The sequence below is a fragment of the Pseudorca crassidens genome, chromosome 11 (assembly GCF_039906515.1).
Source record: "Pseudorca crassidens isolate mPseCra1 chromosome 11, mPseCra1.hap1, whole genome shotgun sequence".
Classification (NCBI taxonomy): domain Eukaryota; kingdom Metazoa; phylum Chordata; class Mammalia; order Artiodactyla; family Delphinidae; genus Pseudorca; species Pseudorca crassidens.
In genome coordinates this window covers 5,776,121-5,798,635 of record NC_090306.1, presented here as the reverse complement: position 1 = coordinate 5,798,635, position 22,515 = coordinate 5,776,121, and the positions used below count along the sequence as shown (strand labels likewise).

The 22,515-nt window shown below is 53.3% G+C and overlaps 1 protein-coding gene across 7 annotated transcripts in view; it reads left to right on the top strand.

The window, feature by feature from the left end:
• VWF (von Willebrand factor) overlaps window positions 1-22,515 on the top strand; it is a 197,711-nt gene that overhangs the window by 112,258 nt on the left and 62,938 nt on the right. For all 7 annotated transcript variants that reach the window (XM_067695488.1, XM_067695485.1, XM_067695489.1 and 4 more), the window contains 5 exons: window positions 3,209-3,404; window positions 4,238-4,453; window positions 8,327-8,567; window positions 14,284-14,378; window positions 16,383-16,543. In XM_067695488.1, the coding sequence (XP_067551589.1) occupies window positions 3,209-3,404; window positions 4,238-4,453; window positions 8,327-8,567; window positions 14,284-14,378; window positions 16,383-16,543 (909 nt within the window). The remainder of the gene's footprint in view (window positions 1-3,208; window positions 3,405-4,237; window positions 4,454-8,326; window positions 8,568-14,283; window positions 14,379-16,382; window positions 16,544-22,515) is intronic.

The following is a 22,515-nucleotide window of genomic DNA, read 5'->3' as shown; positions in this document are numbered from 1 at the left end:
GAAGACAGCTGGAGTCTCATCTGCTTCTGGGTTCAATCTTCTGCAATATTACATGTCAAGCAGACTCTGGAAAAGTCCACTGCGCACTTGTACAGATGAGAGGGAAAAAGCCAAGTAACGTTTTCGTGTGATTATGAAAATAGTTTTGGCCTCGTGGACCCTTTGAAAGGGTCTCAGGGATCACCCCCTGCCATGGGTCCCATGTCCACACTTTGAGAACCCCCACCCTGAATACATTAGGATCCCTGGAGTGTCCCCTCCTGCTTCCAGAGGTTCCGTGTTCCATAAGCCCTCGGTATGATCCCGTGATGGGCGCCTGGGGTGTCCTCGATGACATCCTGGTGGTCTCCTTCCTCGTGATGTCATGTTCTTTCTTTCTCTTGTCTTTGAAGACCCTGAGAAAGTTCCAAATTAACGCCTTTTTTTTTCTTTTATAAAAAATAAAACTATGACCACACACTATAGAACATGAAGGTTTTTGGAGATCTTATCAACCCCTCAAGTACAGTTGGAAATAAAGATCCTATCTTTTCTGGAGCAGGAAAGTGACTCCCAGTCAGTTGGTTACAGAGTGAGAGCAGAACTTGGGTCTCCTGCACCCTGGTCTTCAAGGGTGGTGCCCCTGTCAGCCGTCCCACTTTCTCAGGCATCTCCCACCACACCGAGAGGGTGCTGTTGATCTGTCAGGTGCCCCTCCCCGCCTTCAGCAGGCACATATACCTTGGTCTTGTCTCGGGTGGCTGACCTCCCTGCCTCAGGTTTATCTGTCTCCTCTGAGGAGAGAAGGGGCACTTGTTTCTGTGGGAATGAGATGCAGGGTTATCTCTGGGGCTACGTTTGGTCAGTTTGGCTAAAGAGAAGAAGCCTTCCCTGGTCAAGACTCAGGACAGGGCAGACGACCCCGGGGCCTGGGGAATGCGCTATGTGTTTCGGCTGGAGGAGGAAAGGGGGCGTTTGTGGATGGGGTGGAGGGAACGTGTCCCCATGCTGACCCCAGGGTTTGTGGGGACCACCGAGCTGAAGACCCCTGCTGGAGGTTAGGACGGCAGGGAGCGGCAGGGCGGGGCCCCCACCCCCCGGGGGGCAGCAGCCAGATGAGGTGGGATGAGGGGCTGCCAGTGGCTCCCCGGCTGAGGCACGGGTCCCGAGGTCCAGGCCCTGCTGGCTGTGATGCAGGCGCAGCTCGGCATTAGGCCAAGCGGAGTAGAAGGGACTCGGACACTTTTCATCCTGTCAGAAGTGACACTGCTATTTCAGATAGCAGATAGCAAGTGCGTTCTCCAAGTCCCTGATCTCGGACAGTCGAGGCACTGCGGGCCGGGAGGAGGGCAGCCTGGCCTGGCTCCCACCAGCATGCGCACCCTCCTAACCCTTGCTGAGCCAACCTCTGAGACAAGCCCCTGGGACGGAAGAAGACAGGCTTAGAGAGTGGGGGAGGGTGGAGACGGCAGACCTGGCGGGTGTGCCCGAGGTGACCTGGGGAGCCTGAGGTGCTCAGGGCCTGAGAACTAGGAGGGAAGAGAGCGGACACTGAGACGGAGGTGAGGGGACAGACGTCTCCCCGGCTTCACTGCTTCGCCGGGGCTGGCCTTGGGCGGGGCTGGCCTTGGGTGTCGGCGTCCGGAGGGGAGCCTCGCTCACTCACGAATCCGTGCAGACACTGTTCAACCATCCACGCACCGAATTGGTGGCCGAGGTCCAACAGTGAAACAAAGCGGACCAGAATCCTGGCTTCGTTTAGTTTAAATTCTGATGGGGGGAGACGCACAGTAAGCAGACCAATAAGGAAATTGTGTCACGTGTTAGAAGGCGATAAATCCTGGCGAGGGAGAGAGAGGGAAAGCAAAGGAGGGGCAGGAAGTGCTGGGCGGGGAGGACTGACGTTCTCACTGCGAGGTCAGGGGAGGGCTGGTGCCTGAGGCGCCAACGCTTGCTGTTTGTCAAGCAAACGAGGAAACGCTACTCCATCCTCCTTCTTATTAATGATATTTACTTGGGTACAATTTATACGGGTTTGGAACCCGCACTAGCTTGTTCATCCTGCATCTTGTCAAGTCAGAGCTGGAAGGGGCTCCAGGAGATGACCTCACAAAGCCCGGCCCAGCAGGTATCAGAACACAGGGAGGTTCCGCAGCCACAGTTTAACCCTGGTAAATTGCAGAGCAAGTCAGGGCCCTGGGGTCCCAGCTTCTGCTCCAGTTTGAACCAGGACCCCCCTCAGTAGACACCAGCAGATGCCCCCGGCCATACCGTGTGAGAGACAGGCTCGACTCCCCAAAACGTTCCTGAATGTGCATCCCGGACTCAGAAGCAGGAGAACAAGCCACGTGCCGGTGGCCTGCATCCCCCGCTGCTCACCCTCGCAGGCTGCCCCCGGGTCCTCGCTGACCCCACCTCCTCTGATCATGATCACAACCCCCGGGGTCCTCTTGGCTCGGGGCCTTTTTTCCTCAGTGATGCTCAGTGGCCAAGTCAAAATCAAGAAATTAGGAAGGGGGACGGTGGCTGAGTGTTTAAGAATCCGCCTGCCAGTGCAGGGGACACAGGTTCGAGCCCTGGTCCAGGAAGAATGAGAAGCCCGTGCACTGTAATGAAGAGTAGGCCCTGCTCGCCGCAACTAGGGAAAGCCTGTGCACCACAACGAAGACCCCATGCAGCCAAAAAAATAAATAAATAAAATAAATAAATTTATTTTAAAAAAACAAAGTTAGGAAGGTGTTTTTCTTTGTCACCCAATGTACGTTCTAAGAAGAGTTGCACCATAACAGCTCAGCCTGCTTCGCCCATGTGTGTGGCAGAGATAAGTGTGCAAGAAAGGGGCGCTGGCTTTGCACTCCATGCCCCTGGGCATCTCCTCTGACAGGCAGGGTGATGGAGCTCCGCCCATCCACTGGTCGCAGCTCTGTGACCTCAGGCAAGTTGCTGTCCCTCTCTGTGTCCCTGTCTTTAAGTGATAGGATAATCTCTAAACCCTTTCCTGCAGGACAGGTCTCTGACTCAAAGGATTTAAGAGGGGGCACGGAGCTGCTGGTGAAGATACTGCAGTTCCCGTTTTATTTTCTTTTGCAGCCTAGGGCTTAGCTGTGGTTTATTAAATTCATATTTATTTTTCACCTGGGGATCGCTTTTGATGATGAAAACCATCTCATGAGACCAAGGAGGCTGTGGCTGCTTTGGCGGCTGCTCCAAGGTGGTCTGTCCCCCGCAGCTGTCCCCGGTCTACTCGGGGAGGACGTGCGGCCTGTGCGGGAATTACAACGGCAACCAGGGGGACGACTTCCTGACGCCCGCGGGCCTGGTGGAGCCCCTGGTGGAGCACTTCGGAAACTCCTGGAAGCTGCGTGCGGACTGCGAGGACCTACAGAAGCAGCCCAGCGACCCCTGCAGCCTCAACCCGCGCCTGAGTATGTGAGACCTGGACTGGGGGCCCCCGGAGCCCCGAGCTCCCTCGGGTTCCAGTGCATTCCATGGACGGTGCGCCCACCGTGGGGGGAGGGGCAGGCGCGCCCCCAGAACCCTGAGATTCCCCCGGGTTCCAGTGCATTCCGTGGACGGTGCGCCCACCCTTGGGGGGGAGCCAGGCGTGCCCCCAGAACCCTGAGGTTCCCCCGGGTTCCAGTGCATTCCGTGGACGGTGCGCCCACCGTGGGGGGGAGGCGCAGGCGCGCCCCCAGAACCCTGAGATTCCCCCGGGTTCCAGTGCATTCCGTGGATGGTGCGCCCACCGTTGGGGGAGGTGGGTCTTTGTTTTCACCATCAGCATTTGATGATCTTCATCTGGACCATTTATTCTTCAAAGTCTATTGAGCACCCTCCGTGGGCCACACCCTGGGAAAGAAAAGAGTAGCCCGTAGTTCTTCCCCTGGACGTTCTCGGTCTCTTGGAGCAGCAATTAAATTATCGTAAGATAGATGCACGGGGCTGGCCATGGGCAGATGCGTCTGCGGTAGCGTCCTCAGGCCTACATCGACTGCCCCCTCTTACCCTCTTACTCATCAGGGAACTCATCAGTTTCTCCCTAGGAAATGTGGTTGATTATGTATTTAAGCCATCAGGAAAGTATATTGGCTGCGGAAGAAAAATCGCCATGATTCCCAGACCTGAGAGAATTTGTTTTTACCGCTGCTGCAGCGAGGGAGGGGCGGGGACGGGGATTTCGAGCCGGAGCCGGTGACCCTGGGGTCCGCGCGCGCATCGCCTGCGGGCGCCTCAGACCACGCCGCTCCTCTCCCCACAGCCAGATTCGCGGACGAGTCCTGCGCCATCCTGACGTCGCCCAAGTTCAAGGCCTGCCACGGCGCCGTGGGCCCGCTGCCCTACCTGCAGAACTGCCGCTACGACGTGTGCTCCTGCACCAACGGCAGAGACTGCCTGTGCGACGCGGTGGCCAACTACGCGGCGGCCTGTGCCCGGAGCGGCGTGCACATCGGCTGGCGGGAGCCCAGCTTCTGCGGTGGGTGTCCTCCCCGCCCGCTGCCCTTCCAACGCCACGCCACCTAGCGGGATCCACTGGGATGCCCTGCGGCCTCCGCGCTGGTCCTGTTCAGAGCGCTGTCTGAACGGGCCCAGGGCATCCCCTCTCGTCTCCTCTCGATTCTCATCTCCCCGAAGGACGGGGCGATGGGAACGGACCTGTACCTGGAGGGCAAGTTGACCCCCTACCTGGGGGCCTAGAACCTTGGCGTCCCTGCCTGGTAGAGATTTCCTGTGGTCGCTGCCACCTAGCGTGGGATGCATGTAGGGCCGGGTTGAGGAGTCAGTGGGTCCCTGCATCCCTGGAGGATCTGATGAAGTGATGGGAGATGCAGGTACCAATCCTCTGCTTATAACTTCGGGCAAACCATCGGGGCAGTCCCCGCCCACATCTCCAGCACCGCGTGAAGCCATGTAAAGTAGAATAACATCCTCGTCCCCAGACGACGTGAGAGCCCCACGCTGCACTGGTAGATGCCGGCACCGGAGTTGGTGTCTGCCCCACACTCTGGTCCCTGGTTGGTTGGTACTGTCGCTCTGGGAACATTTGCCGAGTGCCCTGCGTGGTGAGGCTGTCGCAGTGCTTCAGGGCCTCGACCTTCCTTTTTGAGGCACAGATGGAAGCTGCCTCCCTACTAGGTGCCTGTCACAGTGAGCAAGAGAATTAGTAGAGTAAGGTCGGGGTAACCAAGGAAGGCTTTCTGGAGGCGGTGCACTTGACCGGGCTTTTAAAAGGCACTTTCTTGACAAAAATGTTGTTTCTGTTGGTGGTGGAATAATAGTTGGGATGCGTAGAAGTGAAGGCGTTCAAGGAGGATAAGGTCTAGTGGATACTCCGATTTATAGGGTGAAGTAGATGCGTTTGGAGACTAAAATGTCAGTGGTTCTGACAGAGCAGGAAAATAGGGACTACAAGAAACGGCAAAAGGTCTTAATATCATGTATTTGAAGAGAAGTTTAGGTTTAGGGGCTCTAGAAGTGTCACTATTTGGGGTCAAATGAGCCAAGTTATGATTCGAGTCTAAGCCACCTTATAAAAACAAGAAGCAGAGACAAAGTAAGGACGAAATGCAACAAGTGTTTAGATGTGTGAGGTTGTGCCCCTGTCCCTCTAGCCCTGGGGTGTCACGGGGTCACGGGCCAGCAGCTGGGAGAACTGAGGCTGGGACCTTTCTGGGTAACTTGCTTCGAGCGCTTTACTTCACCCTCCAAAAACCCTTATCAGCATTTGCTGTTCAGAAATTGGGGGCGTAATTTGGAGTAAGTGGCGTCTGTCTGTGACTGTGCTTTGGTGGTCCCCCAGTGTTAGAAATTAGGCATCGTCCCTGTGCTACAGCATCCGAGGGGGTTCCTAATTTAGGACAGTCTCCCAGCATGCTGAGGGCTTACCGAAATATTCTTTAAACTTCAGGAGCAGCTGTTCTTAACCTCCACCCAGAACGGAACAAGAGGGGGTGAGCTGACCCCGCAGCAGCGGGCGCTGAGCTTTGTTTAGAGTTTCCTGGCTCCTGAGGCAGGAAGTGTGGGTGGTGGGAAGGACCTGTCCCTGGAGACTTTTAAGGACAAGAGGAGTCTGTCTCTATGAGTTGAACCAGTGAAAACCAGCCAGGTGGTCACGGGTTGTCCCTCTGAGGCCTGAGGAAGGTAGGCGGGATGCCTGGGCTCCTACCTTCAACCTGCACCTTATGTTCCCTTCCTGAGAAATGAACAGACTCCCTAAACCACTAACTGCATCCCCAAGAAGAGGCCACACCCACTGGGGGACACTCCTGGAGCAAGGCCTGATTGCGTAGCTGCTTCGCAGGGTGCTGAGAGGAGAGTCTGGAGAAGCACAACACATGTTTTGTTTTTTGTTTTTTTTGTTTTTTTTGTGGTACGCGGGCCTCTCACTGTTGTGGCCTCTCCCGTTGCGGAGCACAGGCTCCGGACGCGCAGGCTCAGCGGCCATGGCTCACGGGCCCAGCCGCTCCACGGCATGTGGGATCTTCCCGGACCGGGGCACGAACCCGCGTCCCCTGCATCGGCAGGCAGACTCTCAACCACTGCGCCACCAGGGAAGCCCACAACACATGTTTTTCCTTGTAAACTGGTTATGCTTCCTTTGGAAAGACAAGACCATGGGCCTCTGGCAGGCAGGGACCAAGTCTTACTGTCTCTGCATCCCCCAGCCTAGCAGAGCCCCTGCCACGCCGTGGACACATAGTCAACATCTGTTAAACTGACGCACATTACCTCTGGGGAAGAAGGAGCAATTTAACACAGCTCCGGGCCAGCTCCCCAGAGAGAAAAGCCTTCCTGCTCCTCCTGGATGGGGGAGATTGCCCTTTTAGGCGTAGGCTCAATGGATTGAATGGAATTCCCATCTTTATGGCCCAACGCAGTCCCATCTTAATCTGCCTTTGCTCTAAATATTCATCCAATGACCCAGCCTCTCCGCTGGTTCAGAGAAAAGCCTGTGTCTAATATGGTTAAAACCCCTCCCCTCAAACACCACCCCCGGAGCAGTTGTAGGCAGGGAGGTTGCAGGGCTTGGCCGTTTCTGAAGTTCATGGCCAGGCTTTCCGTTTCCAGCCCCTGTGGAACACAGCCAGCGGGTTTCTGCTGTAGAAATGGCTCCTGACAGGGAGGGGAAGGTTCTAATGGTCCCGGGAGGAGTGTCCCCAGGGAGATTCTCATTTCTTGGACGACAGCTGATCAGCAACGAGAAAGTGTTGTGAAAGAGCCTAGGGCCTCCCCCAACACCCCCCACCCCCCAGTAAAGGATTCCATCATCAGGGTGCTCGCGAGAGCGCCGTGAGTGCAGAGCGGGCTGAGTGCTGGGTCCTCTTAGGAGGGGACCTTTGTCTGGAGCCTGTGGAGCTGGGACTGCATTTCCCGTTATCACGAGGGCAATAAAGCAGCAAACATCCACCCCCTGCCAGGCGGGGCTCTGCACTCACTTAACCTTCACAGCGACCCGGGTGGACGTTATTTTTATATTCCAGAGAGGACAGTGCTAACTAGAGGTGGCACTGGGACTTGAACCCAGGAATTGGGGATCCGGCGCCCACTCACTCCCTTAGCTGCTTTGCCGCGTTGCCGTGCTTCCTGTCAGCCTGTGTCTGTTGTGCCGTTTCTGTGTGGGAGGCCGGGGGGTGGGGTGAGGGCTGTGGGTAGGTGGACGCTGCCTGCGTTGCTGGGGCAGGTGTAAGGGTGTCCCTGCTCTCTGTGACCGTCACGTCCCCAAAGCCTGGTTCCTAGGGGACCATTTCCTTTCTAGAGCATAATGGTTAAGAGCGTGAGCTTTGGGGTCACAGAGAGCTGGGTTCAAATCCTGCCTCGGCCTCTACCTGGGAGGCGTGACCCTGATGAGTCACTAAGTTAAGTTTCAGGTTTCTTACCTCGGGGCGGGGGGGGGGCGGGGTTGTGAGATCTAATGCACTGAGAGGCAGCCAAGGCATAAAACCCACGGTGAAGAGCAGGGTGTTCAGTGGGTGCTCAGTTAACGGAGCTGTTATTGTTATTATCATCAGGGAAGAAATGCCCTTGCCCATCCCTGCCAGTCCTTTTTAATATCTACAGCCCTAAAATCCACTAGGATTTCTACTATGTCCCAGGCTTTGAGAATTCAGAGATGACCAAAGCATGGTCCCCCTGGTTAAGCAGAGGAGAAAACGTGTACGTCCGTGATTAGAACAGACGTTCGTGAAAATAAAAACACACTTTTGCTTACAGTGGGAAGAGAAGGCAGTGACTGTACGGATATGACTGGGGGTCCCAGCGGCAAGGGGTGGCACCCCCGGTCCTAGAACCACAGTCCTGGTCATCTTAATGCTTCCACTGAGGCTGTCCTTCCCCCGCCCTCTCTCCTCAGCGCTGAGTTGCCCACGAGGCCAGGTGTACCTGCAGTGTGGGACCCCCTGCAACCTCACCTGCCGCTCCTTGTCTTACCCGGACGAGGAGTGCACTGAGGTCTGCCTGGAGGGCTGCTTCTGCCCCCTGGGGCTCTACCTGGATGAGACCGGGGCCTGTGTGCCCAAGGCCCAGTGCCCCTGTTACTACGACGGCGAGATCTTCCAGCCCGAAGACGTCTTCTCGGACCATCACACCACGTGGTAAGTCGAGCAGTGGGACTGGGGACCTCGGGAACGGCAGGGCAGGGAAACGTTCCTCCATGTCCTTCATTTCATGGATGGGTAAACTGACGCCCAGGACAGGCAGTGCCTGTCCAGCGTTGCACAGCAAGTCGGGAGCAAAGCTGAGGTTTCACCCCGGTCTTCCGACTGCCTTGCTGTGCGGGGCACTGGAGCTCCAGGCTGGCGGCAGAAGTAAGTGATGAACAGTAAGCCAGCTGTCACGTGTGAAGCCCCATTTCTCTGCACTAGGTCTCAGCTTCCCTTTTCTAGAACAAAAGAGGGGAGCTCTCCTTGCCCCGCTCCCCTTCAGCCTCCTGTCGGCATCCTCAGGCGGAAGCACTCGAGCCAGGAGGAGACATACCGTAGCAGCATTGCCTCAAGGGTGCACCACCGTCCTGACTCGCTTTACGCTTTTCCCGAAAAACAGCTCCAGGTCATGCGCGCTTCCTGCTGTCCTTCACCCAGGCCCTTGGTCATGGTCAGTCAGCAGGGCTGTCACGGTCGCGGAAGAAATTTGTAACAACATTTATAAACGCCTCATTGGCACCAGTTCTGTCTCAGCGCTGGGCTAGAGATTGTAACCTAAAGATGAACCAGACACAGGATGGGCCCCAGAGAAGCTGACAATCTATGAGGGAAACCAGTTGAAATGTCCTGATTATGGAAAATTTCAGACATCAAACTGGAGAGAATAGTGTAAGGGGCCCTAATGCATCCAGCCCCAGCCTCCATAATTATCACCACTTCGCCACTCTGGTTTGATTGATCCCTTTCTCCCCTTTTTGGCTGGAATAATTTAAAGAACACCTCAGATATTATTTCATTTCATCTGAAAATACTTCAGTATGTATTTCCAACAGAGAAACACTTAAAAAAAAATAAATCTAAGCACAATACCATTATTAACCTAAACATTAACAATCATTCCTTCATAACATCTAATATTCAATCCATGTTCACTTTTTCCTGATTGTCCCCAAATGTCTTTTTACAATTGGTTTGTCCAAGTCAAGATCCAATCAGGGTCTGCACGTTGCATTTGGCATGAAGCTTTTTCTCATCACTCCATTGAGATTAATTTGCCATCCTTCCCAATCTCCTATATCCAAAGTGGGTTGTTGACACTTGTATTAAAACAGTTATGGTCATTGGGCCTGGATTTATGCAAAAATGTGTTAAATCTCCCCTCTAGACTGTGACCTCCTGAAGAGTAGAGACTGTGTCTTAGGCCCTGATCCCTAGTAGCTAACCGTTCTGATACAAAGTAGGTACCATTCATGTTTACTGAGATGAAATAACTATATGTGGTAGACTCGCCGTATCAGAACCATAAAAACCCCTGCTCGTTCAGAAAAGGGAAGGATCTCTTCCGTTTGGGAGGAATTGGGGAAGACTCAGTGCAGGAGGTAACTTTTGAGTTTGAGGAGGATTCTACTGGCAGAAGTGAGGTTGAGGGGCTTCCCTGGTGGCGCAGTGGTTGAGAGTCCGCCTACCGATGCGGGGGACGCGGGTTCGTGCCCCAGTCCGGGAAGATCCCACATGCCGCGGAGCGGCTGGGCCCGTGAGCCATGGTCGCTGAGCCTGCGCGTCCGGAGCCTGTGCTCCGCAACGGGAGAGGCCACAACAGTGAGAGGCCCGCGTACCGCAAAAAAAAAAAAAAAGAAGTGAGGTGGAGGGTTTTAGGGGTGGAGCAGCGATCCGGGGACTAAAATGCACAAGGCATACTCATCAGTCACCAAGGTAAGTCCTCTGGGGGAACGTATGTGTGCGTAAGGGAAAGATAAGACTGGGGGGAAGCTGGGACCAGCATCAGGGGTCGGTCTGTGGAAGGTAAGGTGAGGACTGATGCTTGAGCAGTAGGCCGTAGGACCTCGGAGGGTTTGAGCAGAGAGGAAATAGGGTCAAAGTGTAGTTTTAGGGAGTAGGTTCTGGAAGCTGCATGAGTTATGAGGTCAGTTGTGGGAAGATGTTGACATAGTCTAGTCGGAAGGTAAGGCCCTGGGCCAAGTAATAGCAGCAAAGACGCAGGGGGTCAGGAGCTAGAGATGCCGGGAAGGTAAACAGACCAGTGGGATGTTTGGGAGGAGGGGGAGGTGTATTGAAGGTGGTCCCAGGGTTCTGAACTTGAATGCTTGGGAGAACAGCGAGACCAAGAACTGCAAGCGGGCTCTTTGTAGGTGGAGGGAAGATAATGAGTTCGGTTTTGGCCTCGATGACTTTGAGTGACCGAGAGGGCATCTTGGTGAATGAGTGGAACCGATGGCTGGAATTATGGGTTTGGAGCTTGAGTAAGAGATTGGGGCTGGAGGTACCAGTTATAGCCGTGAGAGTAGCTAGGCTTCTAAGAGGCGAGGACCAAAGATGTGAGAATGTTCAGAGGACCAGGGGAGGAGAAAGGGGATCCCATGAGAGAGGCCAAAGAAAATAGGCCAGCGGAAAGGGCAGAACCAGGAGGGGCCCATATCATGGACATGAAGGGAACAGGGGAGTCGTACCATCTTCTGTTGGCTTGGGCATTTGGCCTTAGCCCAGTGGTTGTTTTACCATAGTTGTCGAGCTATAATATTCAAGGTGTTTCTCTCTGGGGCCTTGAAACAACACTGTTAGGCAAGCAGGACTTGCTTTTTTAGTAAGGAATTGGAGGCTTAGAGAGATTATCACTTTCCCAAATCATCCAGCAAGTGGCTGGAACCCAGGGACCCTTGAACTCTTCACGTTACACGAAGAAGAGGCTGTTGAATATGGCGATCAGAAGGTCACAGTGGCCCCCTTGTTTCATAGTGTGGTGAGGAAAGAAGACAGAGGGTAGGGGGCTGGGGTGACTGAGGACAGCAATGCAGCTGGTATTGGTAAAAATAACCAATTTTAGCATATCGGAAGCAGAAGGAAGGTTGTGGGGGACAGCAGCTCCTGGGTGGGCAGAGGGCCAGGGGGTAGCCCTGGCTTCAGGCTCTTCTCAGGGTTTGGGCATCAGTGGCCTCTCCATGACCACCTCCTCTTCCCAGCCTCCCCTTCAGGCACCAGGGCTGAAAGCTATAGATCATCTGTTTCTCCACTTCATTTAGAAAATTGGATTTCAGGGAGAATGTGAGCCAGCGGGAACTCGGGACTTGTCTGTGGCTGTTTATTTTTATTCTTTTTAATTAATTAATTTATTTGGCTGTGTTAAGTCTCGGTGGCGGCACACGGGCTTCTCTCTAGCTGTGGCACGTGGTCTCCAGGGCGCGTGGGCTCAGTAGTTGCGGCGAGCGGGCTTAGTTGCCCCGCAGCATGTGGGATCCCAGTTCCCCGACCAGGGATTGAACCTGTGTCCCCTGCATTGGAAGCCGGATTCTTAACCACTGGATCACCAGGGTTCTATTTTTATTTTTATTCTTCTGACAACACACTGAAGAATCAGCACAGCTGGGGCAGGTGTTCGTGATGCCCATGGAAAGGTGGTAGGAAGGTGCAAGCACACGTGACCTGGAGGTTTCTCCAGACCTTTCGTGTGGTACCCACACAGCCATCGCAGTGGAGTGCTCACTCCAGGGAGGCCAGCTGTGAGCCAGGAGTTGACTTGTAACCTACCTGCAAGGTTTTCTTTTTTTTTAAAGTAAAATTAAGCTTTTTGGTCATGTCCAAATGATAGATAGAACATGGCATTTGGGGGAAGGATCTTTTTAAGCCAGGTGTTAGTTAAAAACCAGAAGTGCAGAATCTGCATGGGCCCAGGGAGGGAAGGGCTGATTCCCTTGTGCATTCAACAGCTGCTGATTGAACAGCAGTCACGTTAAAAATGTTCAAAATCATTATAATCAGCGAAACGCAAAATGAAGCAATAAACGTTACTGCGTATCTGTTTTACTGGGAAAATTTGAAATCTGAATAATGCCAAGTGTTGGCAGGACCATGGGACATGGGGCCCCTGACCTGCTCCTGGTGGACACAGACTTGTTCACATACTCCCAGGATTGTTTCAAAATCTCAATCTGATTATGTCACATTCCTGCTTGGAATCCTTCCAAACCTTCCCCTCAACAGGCCTTAGGATGAAGGTCAAATCCCTCCCACGGCCTCCCAGGCCCCATGGGATCTGACCTCTGCTACCTGTCCCCTCTCCAATGCACTGGCTTCCTTTGAATGCTGAAGGTGCTTTGCTCCCTTCAAACCCAAGTCCAGTTGTACCTGAGAGAGCCAGGGGCACAGTCTATGCGAATTGGACATCCACACCTGGTAGTCGCACCTGGGCATATATATTAGAGGTCTTCATGTAGGGTACATGTATGAAGATGTCAATCACAGCCTTGTTTACGGTGGTGAGGAGTAAGGGACAATCTTCCATGGCTTCTACCCTCTTGGATCTTTTTATTTTCTATTTTTTGGCCACGCCACTAGGCATATGGGATCTTAGTTCCCTGACCAGAGATCGAACCTGCTCCCCCTGCAGTGGAAGCTCGGTGTCTTAACCACTGGATTGCCAGGGAAGTCCCTACCCTCTTGGATCTTATAGTCCAGTGGCAGAGAGAGTTGTTAACCAAATAATAACTCAAATGCATGTAAAGTTACAAGTGTGGTAGGAAGCAAAGTATGTGGTCTATGAAAGCTTGAAATGGGGGGGGGGACAAAGGCGGTTTTGTGTGTGTGTGTGTGTGTGTGTGTGTGTGTGTGTGTAAGTAATGTCAGGTCAGAGGAAACAGTGTGTGCAGGAGCGTTTGCATTTGAGTGGGGCAATGCACCTTCAGGATGAAAAGAAGGCCAGGGGGATGGATGGGGGACGGGTAGCAGGGCTCAGACCCTGGGGAACCTGGGAGGCCATGGGAGGGGTTTGACCTTCATCCTAAGGCCTGTTGAAGGGAAGCTATTGAAGGATTCCAAGCAGGAATGTGACATAATCAGATTTGGGTTTTGCAAAGATACTTGGCCACGAGGTATGTGTTTTGGAGGGAGGTGAGGAGAGATGCAGGACATCAGTCGGAAGGCTTCTGCACCATCCAGGTGATGGGGGTGGGGCTCAGCAGTGGAGATGGAGGTGGCTGTGGCTTCCAGCGATATTCAAGCCACCAAGCCCAGGGCCTGGGGATGCATAGGGTGTCGGGGGTGGGGAGAAGGCAGTGTCAGGGCTGAGCCCTGGGTTTCCGGTTTGTGAAACTAGATGGATGGTGGTTTCATTCGAAGAATCCAAGCCCCGGGGGAGAATTGGCTTTGGAGGGGGGACAGTGAGCTCAGTTTTGGGCACACTAAGCCACACAGGTGGTTATCACATAAGCATTTCAATACGTGGATCTTAAGTTCAACGGAGAGATCGGAGCTGCTGATGTGAATCTGTGAGTCCTCTCTGTAGTTGAGGCTGGACTTGCAAATGGCACACACAGTAGGAGGAGGAGAGAGGGGCTGGATGAGTCCTCAGGGGGGCGGAGCTACAGTGAGCCTGAGACGAGCAACCAGCAAAGTGGGAGGAAAACCAGGAGGGATGTTTTGTTTTCTTTTTGTAGAAGAGGATGGAGCAGGCAACAGGGATGACTAATGTGGAAGGAGGTAAAGTAAGAAAAGAAGTGAAAACAGTTGCATTGGGTCCAGTGGCATGGAGGTCACTGGTGGCCTCAGCAGCTGCGTTTCAGCCAGGTTATGGGATGGGAGCCCGGCCGGAGGGGGCAGAGCGCCCTGTGGGAGGTGGGGAATCCCTCTAAGTCAGGCTGTGACCTCCTCTCTGCAGCTACTGTGAGGATGGCTTCATGCACTGCTCCACGAGTGGAGCCCCGGGGAGCCTGCTGCCCGACTCGGTCCTCAGCAGCCCCCTGTCCCACCGCAGTGAGTACCACCCCCAACGGGCTCTCCTCTCCCTCTGCTCAGATGGTGTGGGTGAGGGACTGGCTGCATTCAGGCATGCGTTTGTGTGTGTGGCTTCCAGGCCTGGAGGTGCCTTTGCATGTACACATCCCAGTGGTTGAGGCAGGAGGAGTTGAATTTTGTGATGGGGAAAGACTGAACTGCCTGCAGGATGGACAGGGAGATCCCTCTTCTGCCCATGGCGACCTTAACCCAGGGAGCAGCTGTGGGTACAGTGGTCCTTCACGGCCTCATTTTACCGAGGGACACGGTGACCGGAACACCTCTTTAGAAAGCTTCTCTGGTGGATTTGAGACAGAGGAGTTTGGACTCGGTGCCCTCAGTTTGAAGGTCCTAATAGGTGCAGCGCTGTTCAAGGACAAGGCACAGGAGGGAGACCTGGTGGGACCATAGTCCACGTTTGTGGGTCAGAAGGACCCAACATCCTTGCTTAGAAAGGACCCTCCTGGTAGGGGGGAGCGAGATGCCCTTAGGCAGATAAATGGGCTATTTTCAGCCTCCAGCTTGACGTCTTCTCCCTACCTCTCACTTTCCTGAGGCCCCCTCTCTCCCAGTGACACAGCTCTGTGCCAGCGTTTGTTTTCCGGCTGGTCCTGGTGAAGTGTCCAAGAACAGGATGTCCGCATGGCTGGCTGAGGGCCCACCTCTGGGTCCTTGCTGTGTGCTCACCTGGTGGAAGGGGCAAGGGAACTCCGTGGGGTGTCCTCTAAGGAGACTAATCCCATTCCTGAGGGCTCCACCTTCATGACCCAATCACCTGCCCCAAACCTCACCTCTTAATAGCATCACCTTTGGGGGTTAGGATTTCCCCATGTGAATTTTGGGGGGGATACAAACATTCAGTCCATAGCAGACCTCAAGGTCACTCATCCCTCTGCCTCTTTCTTCTTCCTGCTGTCTCTCATTGTAACGTTTTTTTCCGACACTCCACCCCTCTCTGTTGCGTTCTGCCTCTCAGGTCTGATGCTTCTCTTGCCCAGAGTCTTCTAGCCTAGTGACAGGAAGGTTTTTTTTTTTTTTTTTTTTTCTCAAAGTCAGGAAACTCCTAGAATTCTGTGCTATTTGGAAAAGCCATTTAACCTCTTAGGGTTTCAGTTTCCCAACAAAAGTTTCCATATAAAAACAAGGCTGGGAATTCTGACTTTCTTGTCCATAAGAGCTACTACATGCTATATATGCATGTAAGATACAAATGCTATTCAATGCATCAGGGTTTTTGAAACACAGGTGCTGTGTCAGTTAGTTACCTGCTGTCATCATTTACTCAGTCAACACAGTGATACCTACTAATTGCCAGGAGATAGAACAGTGAACAAAGCGACAAAACCCCCTGCCTGCACGGAGCCTGTGTTCTAGTGTGTGGGTGGGATGCGGGTGAGCAATCAACAAAGAAGGAAAATAAATGGCATTCAGATGGTGATGTCAGAGCGAGGAGAATGACAAAGCAGGGAGTGTAGGAGTGTCCAGGGTTGGAGTGTTACAGGTTGAAATAGAGCGGCTGGGATGGCCAGGGGCTGGACAGAGGATGCCACGTGAGCAGAGCCCCCTTTAAAGTTGTGATTGAATTAATTTTAGGAATTTAAAATTAAATGTGTTGGAGCAAAGGTTCCTTTTAAGCACCCACACCCAGGTCCCTTCAAGCCTGGCTCTGGATGTTTCTGCAGCGCGTCCTGATTCAGTGCAGCAGGCAACAGCGCAGGGTCAAAGGGGATGAGGACCGGGGGCCGTTAGAGGGATGCTGAGCTCGACAGAGGCGTCTTCAGTGTAGGAAGAGGTCAGAGCTCAGACGAGTAGATGAGGCTGCCGTTCCGGACCCAGCTGGAGGTCCAGCAGTGCCTTGTCCCGGGGCGTGGGCAGCCTGAGCCTCTGGGGTTGAGTGACTGCACGCAGGGGGCAAAGGACAGCGTAGACGGCAGATCCATTCACCCCTTCAATGATGGTCTCTTTGGTTTTCCTGACTCCAAGGCAAAAGAAGCCTGTCCTGCCAGCCCCCCATGGTCAAGCTGGTGTGTCCTGCTGACAGCCCGAGGGCCGAAGGGCTGGAGTGCGCCAAAACCTGCCAGAACTACGACCTGGAGTGCGTGAGCATGGGCTGCGTGTCCGGCTGCCTCTGCCCCCCGGGCATGGTAAGCCACCCGAGCCGCAGAGGGACGGAGGCCTGCCGGGTTCCCGCGGGCAGGGGGCAGCGAGGTGGGCTGCGGAGGCAGAGAGAGAAAGAAACAAGAGCTCCGCAAGGACGGCACTGGGGCTGCAGACGGGCTGCAGGCGGCGGCAGGGGTGAGTCCTCTGTGGCTGAGTCAGCCGCCAGAGGCAGGGAGAGAGCCGATGGGAGAGTTGGGGTTGATCTTCCTCTTGGTGAGAGCTGACAGAAATACAAGAACTTGGCACAGCGGCGCCCTAGGGAGCGAGGCGAGGATTTCTGGAAAATTCTTAAAAGTGCCACTGGGCATTGCCACTAGAACTTCCCAAGGGCTGCGTGCCGTTGTGTGAAGACGAGGAGACACAAGCACGCACGCACACACACACACACATGCACACATTTTTGCATATGACTTGCGTTTATGTGTATAACTCTGTATCTCAGGAGAAGACACTGCCGTCAGCAAGCCGCGGGCCCACCAATCCCTTCCCCACACGGAGCCTTGCTTTCCTCATCTGTAGGGTGAGCCATGAGGTCGTGGTCAGCTCCTAACATTCCGTGTCTCTGGGGCTGAGGCTGCAAACCGTCACCCTCGGCCAGCCCTTCCTCGTGGTCCCCCCGCTGCTGGTCTGCGGCCGCCTGGCTCCTAGCGCATCCTGGTGGTGGCAATGGCCTGAGCACACCCAGGCCCCCTTAGCTCCGTCCCAAGTCTAGTCTTAGAACATCTGTGGATTAAATATACATAGACTATTCTTGTCACCCTGAAGGATGCAACTTCTGGATTCTTCTCTTTCAAATGCATCCCGTCTTCTTGCTTTCTCTAATTCCCCATACCCAACGTGAGCAGTGAGGGCTGGGGTGAGAGTCCTAGAGGCCAAAATTGGTGGGGGGAGGCAAGATGGCCCTCTTAATGGCTGTAAAGGTCATTCATGATGCCCAGGCCTCGGCCTGGGGGCAGTATCCTGGGCTGTGGGAGCTGGAAACTCAGATGCATCACCAGCGGCCCTCAGGAAGGCTGCGGACTGGGGTGTGTGCAGGGCACACGGTCTCTCTCTTTCTCTCCAGCCCTCTCTCCTCCGAGACGGATAGACTAGCTGTTATCCATTCTCTCTGGGTGCTCCCTTCTGTCTTAGCCCCTGAGGATTCTAGAACTATCTTTTCTAACGGGGGAGCTAGAGATTGGCCAGGGAACATCCCCAAACAGGAAGATCTTGTTTGGTGCCTGAGCAGAAGGAGGTATAAAGGAGGGGGGGAACTCAGACAAGAAATAGGAGCGTGGAGAGGAAACTTCCATATTGTTCTTTTTTACCCCAAGGGCCTCTAATTTTGACTCTTCCTTCTCCATACTTGGAGAAGAAATTCTCCCGACATCAGAGAAAGCTCTGGCAAAAAGAGGGATGCTGCTCAGGAGACTGGAAGCATCAGGGGCTCTTTCAAATGAACTTGTTTTTTCCCCACGAAGGAAATAGTACAGAGAGGCTTAAATATTAGTAACCACAATAATTGCATTATTGTCCTAAATGGAGAGCGAGGCTTTGAATGCAGGATGAGGACGCATCGTTAGGGACTCGTGGGCACTCCTGCAGCCTCTGGCCTCCCGAGGACAGTCTCTGAACATCTGTCATGTTAACAAGGTGTCTCTCACCCCAGCCGCAGGGGTTGTGAACTTGAGGCTTGTGGGATACGAGACTGGGCTGTTTTCACAACTGCTTCATTATGATGCCAGCTAACATGCAAATCGTGGAGGCCGAATCTGCGAGCAGGAAAGTCTGGGTGATTCACGAAGTGCGCGGTGTGTTCTTGGCCTCCACGCAAAGGAAAAGGAGCGGAAAACACTGTTTGGGCCCATGGGTGCAGACATCCTCCGAGGGGGTGTGTCTCGTCGGCCATCCCCTGTGGAAGGTGGGAGGCTGTGGCATGTCACTGAGGGTTTGGGGGAAGAGGTCAGGGGTTCTGAGGACTCGAGAGGAGGGGGGAGCAGCTCCTTCCTGGGGGCAGACCCACAGGGAGCAGGGAGAGTAGGAACAGGGGCCCAAGGGCCCAGCCCGGCCTCACCGCTTCCTGGCTCCTTGATTTTGCACATTCACTTTCGCTGAGCCTCAGTTGCCTCATTTGTAACATGGGCACAGAATTCCTGCTCTGCCTTCACACATGGGCCTGAAGGAGTCGTATGTGAAAGCACTTTTTTTTAATTTTTAAAGAAGATGTTGGGGGTACGAGTTAATTAATTAATTAATTAATTTTTGCCGTGTTGGGTCTTCGTTTCTGCGCGAGGGCTTTCTCTAGTTGTGGCAAGTGGGGGCCACTCTTCATCGCGGTGCGCGGGCCTCTCACTATTGCAGCCTCTCTTGTTGCAGAGCACAGGCTCCAGACGCGTAGCCTTCAGTAATTGTGGCTCACGGGCCTAGCTGCTCCGCGGCATGTGGGATCATGCGAATAGCTTCAGTTGTTGTTTTCGTCCATAACCGAGGCTGTCTCAGAGGCTGGGCCGGCCCCCTCCTCTGGTCCACGGGAGAGACCCAGGAAGGGCCCATTTTCATAAATTTCCAATCTGTTGTGGACCAAAGCTTTTGTAAATATAATAGAAGTGAATTATCAGAAAAATGAAGCAAAAGGCAATGACATGCAAACATGAGTAACAGACAGGATATGTCGCACGTGATTTTCTAAACACCTGCTACCCTCCTGGCTGCACTCACGTCCTCACAGACCTGCACTGGTCCTGGGGACCACCCCCCTCTTTGCAGTTTGTTCCGGGCCTGGTACCCGCTCAGATCAGAGGCTTTCTGCTTCACTCCATCTGCTCCTGACACCGGTGCCAAGGTCTCCTTGCATAGGACCAGGGGTGAGGATGCTTTCTGACCACACTGATGGGTGGTTGGTGCAGAAGCTGCCTGGAGCTTCCAGGCTTGAATCTGGGCGCCTGACGTTTACTTCAAGAGTGGCAAGCCACTTAACATCTTTGTGTCTTTATTTTTCTCACCTGTAAAATTGGGTCAGAAGGGTTCTTGAGAGCGTTGGAGGTGACAGTGGTGGGTACATGGAAGTCGCTTCGTAAGTGGTGGTTTAATGACCGCGGTTACAAGAAGTTCATGGAGGAAAAGCATGAACCATATTATGGACAGAGATGCTATAGGAAGTTAGTACACACTGGGGAGCAATGTTTTGGACCTCAGGATCCACATGTGAGACCCACTAGATCAATAAAATGAAGGGGTTGCACTAGAAAATTTCCCAAGTATTTTTCTACGGTTAAAAAATCCTTGAATGCACTTCCTGCCTTTAAATTAGACTATTACCTGCTTCTACCACGAGGTGGCAGCAAAGCACAACCCACCGCCCGGCTCACTCCGTCCCAGTCGGGGCTGTAATTGTCTCCAGGCAGAGCCAGGAGCCCTTAAGACTCACGCTTTCAACACCCCCCGCCGCCGTCCCGCCCTGCCCCAAGGACACAGAAGGAGACCGAGGAGAGAAAGGACACAGAACCATTCAAGGCTACATAACTGTGTAGTGGAAATTCCGGCCTCCTGACTCCCAGTGTAGTACCCCTGTCTGGGAGATGCTCACTTATGCCCTGAAGTCCAGTGGTCACATTTTCCAAACTGGTACCCAGTTCTGCTGGTACTGGAAAAGCTCTCAGCAGCTGAGACGTGTGTTCATTTCCCTGGTCCTCTGAGGCCCAGTTTTCTCACTGGCCCACTATGAAGACTGAAAAGGCTTTGGCACTGCTACTTGGTTTTTTTTGTGTTTTTTGTTTTTTTTTAAATTAATTTTTATTGGAGTCTAGTTGATTTACGATGTTGTGTTAGTTTCAGGTGCACAGCAAAGCGAATCAGTTATACATATACATATATCCCCTCTTTTTTAGATTCTATTCCCATATAGGTCATTACATCGAATAGAGTTCCCTGAGCTATACAGCAGGTTCTTATTAGTCATCTATTTTATGTATAGTAGTGTGTACATGTCAATCTCAATCTCCCAATTTATCCCTCCCCCCTTTTCCCCTTTGGTTGGTGCTGCTTTTTGAAAGGTAGGGCTTGGGCTCAGGGGCCCATCCAGAGAGGGCCGCTCATGTGCGCACTGTAAATCCTACGAGATGTAATTCTAAAAGGCCCAAGAAAGCCCTCCTGTATCAAAGATATCTCCTACACTTCCTATGAATTGTCACCTAATCAGGTTTACTGAAATATACTAGGTATGAATTTAGTTTGGTTAATAAAAAACAACTTAAAAAAGCTTACCTTATAAATCCTCATAGGAAGTCATTCACACTTTCGCATGAGTTATTTCATCAGATTCTTTCCTCTAGCAAACATCTAGTTGAAGGCAGCTGCATTGAGCTGGAAGTATTGGTGGGGAGAACAGAGGACAGCTGGAAGGCAATAAAAGATTCTGGAGAATGGGTCAGTACGGCGGGGTGAAGATGGGGCCTTTTCAGAGAAGAGCAACAATGCCAATTTTTTTCTACTTCAGAATTTTTCTTGCTGATCAAGACCCAGGACTGTGTTCTCAGCACGCGCCTTTCTTACTCAAGGTGTCACGAGCTGGTGAACAATGGCGACAGCTATTTCTCCCTGTTTTCTTCTGAAGTCCTTGAAGGACATTCGTCAACTTTCGTCAACTTTATCTTATTATCCTTCTGGTGTCCTAAAGGGAAAAAGACTAGGCAGGAATGGGTCTCTTCTTTTCAAACATGAAGTTTAAGTAAGTGACTTGCACGAAGTTCACTTCGGGGCTGCTGTACTGGCCCGCCCTACACGTGGACCTGTTCTCATCTCCATCCCGTCGTCTCCTGCTTGTGTCTTTATCTTCCTATCTCTGTGGATTCTTAGCGCTTTAGGACTCTGGGTGCTTCTGGCTGGGCGGGTGATATTTGATCTTCTGTTCCAAGTCGGGAGCCTCCTGCTGAGAAACCTCTCCTCTCCCTTTAAGGCTCCACTTTGCTTCCTCCACCTCTGACCTAGGTCTAAACCCATGCCCCTGTCCTCATTTGATACCAAGGTCCTATTTTAATATCATAATCCATCCATTAGTCATCTCCTTTCACTAAAATAAGCAGGGCAGAGAGGAGCCATGTGGTTTGTCAGTGAGAGCTCGGAAGGGGGTGACAGTATTGTTTCATGGCCAAACTGGGATTTGAGTTTTCTGTCCCTTGGAAGAGGGCCGGGCTCCCTGGGACTCACCCCTGGCTCAGGCGAGGGGTTACCTGGGCCCTGGGAGTGCAGGACTTTTTGTCAGTGGGTTGACCACCCTGGAGAGAGGTAAAAACGTCCAGCACGCAGACCAAGAGGCCTGGGAGCCTCCCCGCAGCCTGCTTCCTTCCGCTCAGGGGAGGTGAGCAGGGCCGCTTTCTGGAATCCATCCTGCATCGTCTCGCCTCACATAATGTTTCCCATAACGAGGCTCGTTGTCTGGTTGGTCTCCATTAACTGCAGGAGCCCGGGCTGGCGAGCAGGTCGGGGGTCCACAGGGAGGCCACGGTCATTCCCAGAGTAGCCACGAGGTGGCGGGTCTGGGACTTACATCAAAGATGACGAGCTTGGGGGGTGTGGGGGTGAAGCCTGATTGCAAGGCTTTTGAAGACTGGGGTGGAGGGACGTTTCCCATCCTCCCTGTTCCCACTGGGCTGCCGTCCTCCCTCCCGGGTGCCTAAGCTGGATGTCTGCCAAGGACATTGTGGCCCCCGGAGGTACAAGCCACCTAGAGCGTGGTCCCCCTGCATCTACCTCACTCTAGCTCCCATCCTGCCCCTTCCCTTAGGCCTCAGGGACTCGGGAACACGCCAGAGGCTGCATGAAGCTGGTGGCTGAGTCGTGGAGGTTCTTCTTTCCACCCCTTCCAACACACAGACACACACACGTGCGCACGCACCCACACATACACACACATACACATACACATGCATGCACACACACGCAAACTCACACACAAACGCATGAAAATACAGACGCATGC